Genomic DNA, 7,500 nt, shown 5'->3' with positions numbered 1-7,500 from the left:
CAGTCGTGTCGGACATATGGATCTGTACCGTAATAGCATTTAAATTAGCATTGAAAAAAATGACAAAAACATTTTTAAAATGTGGGGAAAAGCGCCAAAAACACCGACCCGTTCTGGGACCCGTTCTGGGACCGGCCCGTTCTGGGACCAGCCCGTTCTGGGACCTGTTCTGGGACCCGTTCTGGGACCGGACGGTTCTGGGACCCGTTCTGGGACCCGTTCTGGGACCGGCCTGTTCTGGGACCCGTTCTGGGACCCGTTCTGGGACCGGCCCGCTCTGGGACCGGCCCGTTCTGGGACCTGTTCTGGGACCCGTTCTGGGACCGGACGGTTCTGGGACCCGTTCTGGGACCCGTTCTGGGACCGGCCTGTTCTGGGACCCGTTCTGGGACCCGTTCTGGGACCGGCCTGTTCTGGGACCCGTTCTGGGACCGGCCCGTTCTGGGACCCGTTCTGGGACCCGTTCTGGGACCCGTTTTGGGACCGGCCCGTTCTGGGACCCGTTCTGGGACCCGTTCTGGGACCGGCCTGTTCTGGGACCTGTTCTGGGACCGGCCCGTTCTGGGACCTGTTCTGGGACCATTCTGGGACCGGCCTGTTCTGGGACCTGTTCTGGGACCTATTCTGGGAGCGTTCTGGGACCCGTTCTGGGACCGGCCTGTTCTGGGACCTGTTCTGGGACCGTTCTGGGACCCGTTCTGGGACCGGCCCGTTCTGGGACCTGTTCTGGGACCGTTCTGGGACCGGCCTGTTCTGGGACCTGTTCTGGGACCTATTCTGGGAGCGTTCTGGGACCCGTTCTGGGACCGGCCTGTTCTGGGACCTGTTCTGGGACCGTTCTGGGACCCGTTCTGGGACCGGCCCGTTCTGGGACCTGTTCTGGGACCGTTCTGGGACCGGCCTGTTCTGGGACCTGTTCTGGGACCTATTCTGGGAGCGTTCTGGGACCCGTTCTGGGACCCGTTCTGGGACCGGCCTGTTCTGGGACCTGTTCTGGGACCGTTCTGGGACCGGCCTGTTCTGGGACCTGTTCTGGGACCGTTCTGGGACCCGTTCTGGGACCGGCCCGTTCTGGGACCCGTTCTGGGACCCGTTCTGGGACCGGCCTGTTCTGGGACCTGTTCTGGGACCGGCCCGTTCTGGGACCTGTTCTGGGACCATTCTGGGACCGGCCTGTTCTGGGACCTGTTCTGGGACCTATTCTGGGAGCGTTCTGGGACCCGTTCTGGGACCGGCCTGTTCTGGGACCTGTTCTGGGACCGTTCTGGGACCCGTTCTGGGACCGGCCCGTTCTGGGACCTGTTCTGGGACCGTTCTGGGACCCGTTCTGGGACCGGCCCGTTCTGGGACCTGTTCTGGGACCGTTCTGGGACCTGTTCTGGGACCTATTCTGGGAGCGTTCTGGGACCCGTTCTGGGACCCGTTCTGGGACCGGCCTGTTCTGGGACCTGTTCTGGGACCGTTCTGGGACCGGCCTGTTCTGGGACCTGTTCTGGGACCGTTCTGGGACCCGTTCTGGGACCGGCCCGTTCTGGGACCCGTTCTGGGACAGACCTGTTCTGGGACCTGTTCTGGGACCGGCCCGTTCTGGGACCTGTTCTGGGACCATTCTGGGACCAGCCTGTTCTGGGACCTGTTCTGGGACCTATTCTGGGAGCGTTCTGGGACCCGTTCTGGGACCGGCCTGTTCTGGGACCTGTTCTGGGACCGTTCTGGGACCCGTTCTGGGACCGGCCCGTTCTGGGACCTGTTCTGGGACCGTTCTGGGACCGGCCTGTTCTGGGACCTGTTCTGGGACCTATTCTGGGAGCGTTCTGGGACCCGTTCTGGGACCCGTTCTGGGACCGGCCTGTTCTGGGACCTGTTCTGGGACCGTTCTGGGACCGGCCTGTTCTGGGACCTGTTCTGGGACCTGTTCTGGGACCGGCCTGTTCTGGGACCTGTTCTGGGACCTGTTCTGGGACCGTTCTGGGACCCGTTCTGGGACCGGCCCGTTCTGGGACCTGATTGCAGGAGGATTACGTGTATAGAGCAACGGCTTATACATTGTCCCATACAAGCACCATAATAGCTCATATTTTATCTTTTACATGTTTAACTGTTTCTAACTGCTCTTTAATGATTAATTTCTTATACTGCACTGTTACTTTAATTCTGGTATTTTAATCGTTTTTATGTAAAGCACTTTGAATTGCCCTGTTGCTGAAATGTGCTCTACAAATAAAGCTGCCTTGCCTCAAGGTCCTGACCCACAGAGCCGATAACCGTCCGTCTGACAGTCTGGCGAGGTCGGTGACTCGAGTCTGTTCGGTGTGTTTGTACCGTCGTCTGTCCGAGGAGCCGTCGGCCTTCATTTTGGCCGATTTGACATGTATAATGGGCGGGGCGGGCACTGCCGGCAGTCAGACTCAATGACCCATCTGATTGGTGGAGAGCTAACCAGGAAACGGGGAGCGGGATGAGCGTAACTAGAGCCTCTCAAAATCTGAGTAAAATCTTTCAAACTGACCTTTGTTGATCTGAAATGAAGACAGATTCAGCAACTGCACGGCCTATTTCTCTCTTCAAATGTTTTCATGTTTTTTATTTTTTGGGTGACAATCCAGATTAGCGCCGCCTGCTGTTATGGAGACGTATTACGTCTCGTCTCTTCGGTGTGTTCTGAGGAACTTTTTGGACCAACTCGGGGAGACTGATCAGTCTGACTGGCTGTTCTACTGATGGTCGGCCCTCCCTCCTTTTCTATTGCTTTTAATCTCGTTGTACATGTGTATAATGACAATAAAAGGCATTTTATTCTATTCTATTCTATTCAATATTTTCTTTGATTTATTTATTTATTGTAACAAATTATTTGATTTTAAGAATTACTTGTCAATAAAAGTTTTAATATTAACACGTTTTTAACTGTGTTTATTTTGCAACAAACAAACAGAAAAAAATCACTTTTTTACACAACAAAGATCAAACAGATACAACTTTTGGTACAAAATCTTAAAAAACTTTTCAATGAACTCTCAGAAATCTTTAAATCTTCGGACGAATAAAACCTGATGAATCATCTTCATCTGAACCTCCATTCAATCACTCATCCACTCATCCACTTATTCAATCACTAATCCACTCATCCACTCATTCACTCATTCACTCATCCACTCATCCACTTATTCATTCACTCACTCTTTGAGTCCGATCTGATTATAAAAGGGTTCCTGGACGGATATTTTCTCTCTGCTGTAAAAACTAACAAAGTTTTCCAATAAAATCTGAAATTGAAATGTGTGTGTGTGTGTGTGTGTGTGTGTACATATTCATACACACAGACAAAGTGTTTCAGTAAATAGCCTCGTCCATGTTGTCGTCACTGTCTCCTCCGAACTCTTCTCCGTTATCAAAGTACGACATGACGTAATCCGTCTCCTGCACACAAGGAACATGGGAAAATGACACTGATTACATATTAATAATTATTTTTATTTAACATGAATACAGTTATAATCCACAGGTTCACATGCAAGACTCTTAAAGTTACATTAAAAAGGTAACTTCAGGATCTTCCAACCTGGACTCTCTGTCTCCATGTGTGTGTGTCTGAGTGTCTGAAACTGGTCCAGTATTAAACCAGAACCAAGCTGTAATGTAACCCTACAGGACTAATGTTCAGCAGCAGATAGAGGCACTAAAAGTTCTGTTGTTGCTGCTGACAGACTCAGATTATTATTCTAAGTGTGTGACAACATTATGGGATGGATCCCTACAGAGATAGACCTTTTAGTTAAAGAGTAAGATCCTTTTAGTTTAACATCAAACAGCCCCGAAATCACCATCACCAAACCCACCAGACTCCATGTAAATAATCAGGACTTTTATCATCGTAAAACACACTTCATTCAAAGTGGACAGAAACTAAATTAAACTATCAAAAGCCGTCTTGGTTCATCTTTCCACTGTTCCAACAATCACCACTCTGGTTTGGTTGGAATTCAATTCTATTCTCCTTATATATGCTTCCTCTAAGCAATATTATTAGGAAACACTCAATTAACTTTCACTGTTATGCAGATGACACCCAATTATATCTGTCAATCAAGCCAGACGAAACCAGCCAGCTAGCTAAACTTCAAGCATGCATTAAAGATATAAAATCATGGATGACCTACAATTTCCTGATGTTAAACTCAAACAAAACTGAAGTTATTGTGCTGGGCCCCAAACACCTCAGGACCTCATTATCTAAAGATATAATTACTCTGGATGGTATTGCCCTGGCCTCCAGCACTACTGTCAGAAATCTAGGAGTTATTTTTGATCAGGATATATCCTTTAACGCCCACTTAAAACAAACCTCTAGAACAGCCTTTTTTCACCTTCATAACATTGCTAAAATTAGGAACATCCTGTCTCAAAACGATGCTGAAAAACTAGTCCATGCATTCGTTACTTCCAGGCTGGACTACTGTAATTCCTTATCATCAGGATGCTCAAATAAGTCCCTCAAGACCCTCCAGCTGATCCAGAATGCTGCAGCGCGTGTTCTGACAAGAACTAAGAAAAGAGATCATATTTCTCCTGTATTAGCTTCTCTGCATTGGCTTCCTGTAAAATCCAGGATTGAATTTAAAATCCTTCTCCTGACCTACAAAGCTCTAAATGGTCAAGCACCTTCATATCTAGAAGGGCTCTTAGTACCTTATTGTCCCACTAGAGCACTGTGCTCCACGAATTCAGAGCTACTTGTGGTTCCCAGAGTCTCTAAAAGTAGAACGGGAGCCAGAGCCTTCAGCTACCAGGCCCCTCTCCTGTGGAACCAGCTCCTGGTCTGGGTTCAGGAGCCACAGCCTTCAGCTACCAGGCCCCTCTCCTGTGGAACCAGCTCCCAGTCTGGGTTCGGGGGGCAGACACCGTCACCACATTTAAGACTAAATGAAAACTCTCCTCTTTGATAATGCTTATAGTTAGGGAGTGAGGAATTGCAGCGTTCGCCTAGACCAGCGCGGGAGGGTGTATACTATAGACACGGCACCCCTTGTCTTCTCTGCTCCTCTTCATAGTCGTTAGATTCATCTACCAACCCTTATAGAGCTGGCTCAGGTTTGCCTTGCACCAGCTCTTAACTATGCTGTTATAGTTTTAGACTTCCAGGGGACTTCCATCCTCTGACACACTGAGCTCCTCCTCTCTCTTTCCATCTGTGTGCATCCATGTCCCAGAAATGCTTGTTAATAACTTAGCTCTGGGGAGCTTATTCCCCGGAGTCCTTATGTTTTTTGTCGCGCAGCAGTTTTCCTTGGGTGGCACCTAAATCATGGTTGCAGCTGTCGCCATGGTCCTACTCCGTGCCCTGCTATGCCCTGTTACACCCTGCTACATCCTGCTGCGTCCTGCTACGCTCTTCAGTGCCCTGCTATGCTCTGCAGTGCCCTGCTATGTCCTGCTATGTCCTGCTACGTCGAAAGGAGCCAGTTGAGGTGGTTCGGGCATCTGGTAAGGATGCCCCCTGGGCGCCTCCCTAGGGAGGTGTTCCAGGCACGTCCAGCTGGGAGGAGGCCTCGGGGAAGACCCAGGACTAGGTGGAGGGATTATATCTCCAACCTGGCCTGGGAACGCCTTGGGATCCCCCAGTCGGAGCTGGTTAATGTGGCTCGGGAAAGGGAAGTTTGGGGTCCCCTGCTGGAGCTGCTACCCCCGCGACCTGAGACCGGATAAGCGGAAGAAGATGGATGGATGGATGGATAATATTATACTCGTTACAATCTCAGTAACGCGAGTTACAACGCATTTTAACGCAACATTTAGTGGTGCATTGTTTTTTTTAAGAATTCACCAACACCGCGACACATTTCTTCACAGGAAAAAAAAAAAAGCCGTATTATTTTCCTGTCGCTGTATTCGATGGTTGAGATGACTGCAGAGACAGATACATTTGTGAGATGGATATTATTTTCAGGAGTTATTACGCTGCGTTGAAGTGAGCTGTCCTGTTTCTGTTCCCGTGGTCAGAACCAGAACCAGAGACGGTACGGACAGCATGTATGTCCCAACAGGTGACGGTACGGACAGCGTGTAAGTCCCAACAGGTGACGGTACGGACAGCATGTATGTCCCAACAGGTGACGGTACGGACAGCATGTATGTCCCAACAGGTGACGGTACGGACAGCATGTAAGTCCCAACAGGTGACGGTACGGACAGCATGTATGTCCCAACAGGTGACGGTACGGACAGCATGTATGTCCCAACAGGTGACGGTACGGACAGCATGTAAGTCCCAACAGGTGACGGTACGGACAGCATGTATGTCCCAACAGGTGACGGTACGTCAGCATTTATGTCCCAACAGGTGACGGTACGGACAGCATGTATGTCCCAACAGATGACAGTACGTCAGCGGCTGACAGATATAAACATGTCGGGAATTAATGTTGAGGCTTGCTACACGTAAATATCATTGCATTTTATCAGCCGTGGAGAGTAACTATGCCTGTAGTGGAATGGCTTCGAATGACGACCAAAAACGCTCGTCTTTTACTGTGACCATTTACTGTTCAATATGTTGCAGTTTTACAAACAAGAAAGTGAACAACTTGAGCCTGACAGACATGTTGCATCTCAGTAAGCTAGCAAGAGTAGCTACACAACAGACAACTTCCGTGTAGCCTACTTCAAAATAAAATCACTTCCTGTGACGGTTCGCAGTAAAACTAAATTACTGTTAAATAAGGTTGTGTAGGCTACCTTTTCACAAATCAGCTGTAAATCAAGTACTGTAAATAATGTTAATAGTGAGTTTTAATCACACTATAATTGAACATTTCCTTTAGAGTGTTTTAAACTAAACAACATGAATTTCTTATTGAAGTGCTATAAACAAACATTTTACAACAATGCCATACTTTTGAGTATTTTCATTTTCTCCTACTTTCCTATTATACGTTTTACTTATCTATTTTGTATAGCTTTAGTTACTTTGCATATTTATATTAATTATACAAAATATGAATAATCTATGATGTATTAAAGTGGATAAAGACGAGACTTTATTGATCCGGTGGTGAAATTCACAAGCTAGCTGCCAAATCAAACTTCCCCTGTTATTTTGGTGAAAGTAACTCAAAAGTAATGCAAAAGTAGTGTAACGCATTACAATTCAGAGACAGTAATATTGTAATATAACTAATTACTCTCAAATGACAGTAACTAGTAATCTATAATGTATTACATTTTGGAAGTAACTTGCCCAACACTGCCGCTGTTGCACTAAATGCTTGCTCTTGGGGGAATTAATGGAATTGTTGGGTCTTTGTAAATTATAGAGTGTGGTCTAGACCTACTCTATCTGTAAAGTGTCTTGAGATAACTTTTGTTATGATTTGATACTATAAATAAAATTGAATTGAAATAAACCCTTAATTCACCCATTTACATGTGGAAATATGCTGGCTCTATACACACTAAAAGTACTGATTATTTACATGGAGTCTGGTGGAAATATGCTGGCTC

General features: G+C 47.6%; 1 protein-coding gene across 2 annotated transcripts in view; it reads right to left on the bottom strand.

The window, feature by feature from the left end:
* The window catches only part of polr3glb (RNA polymerase III subunit GL b), a 17,136-nt gene that overhangs the window by 3,731 nt on the left and 5,905 nt on the right, over positions 1 to 7,500 (bottom strand). Inside the window, exon 8 of one of the 2 annotated variants that reach the window (XM_036006121.1) lies at positions 3,323 to 3,420. In XM_036006121.1, coding sequence (XP_035862014.1) covers positions 3,334 to 3,420 — 87 coding nt within the window. In that variant the 3' untranslated portion in view covers positions 3,323 to 3,333. Of the gene's footprint in view, positions 1 to 2,867; positions 3,421 to 7,500 lie in introns of those variants that run through there. The other variant, XM_031311219.2, reaches the window with a different exon arrangement.

Source organism: Sander lucioperca, chromosome 10, assembly GCF_008315115.2.
Source record: "Sander lucioperca isolate FBNREF2018 chromosome 10, SLUC_FBN_1.2, whole genome shotgun sequence".
In the NCBI taxonomy this organism is placed as follows: domain Eukaryota; kingdom Metazoa; phylum Chordata; class Actinopteri; order Perciformes; family Percidae; genus Sander; species Sander lucioperca.
Note: the sequence above shows the minus strand (reverse complement) of the source record. Positions and strands in the feature narration are given on the sequence as shown.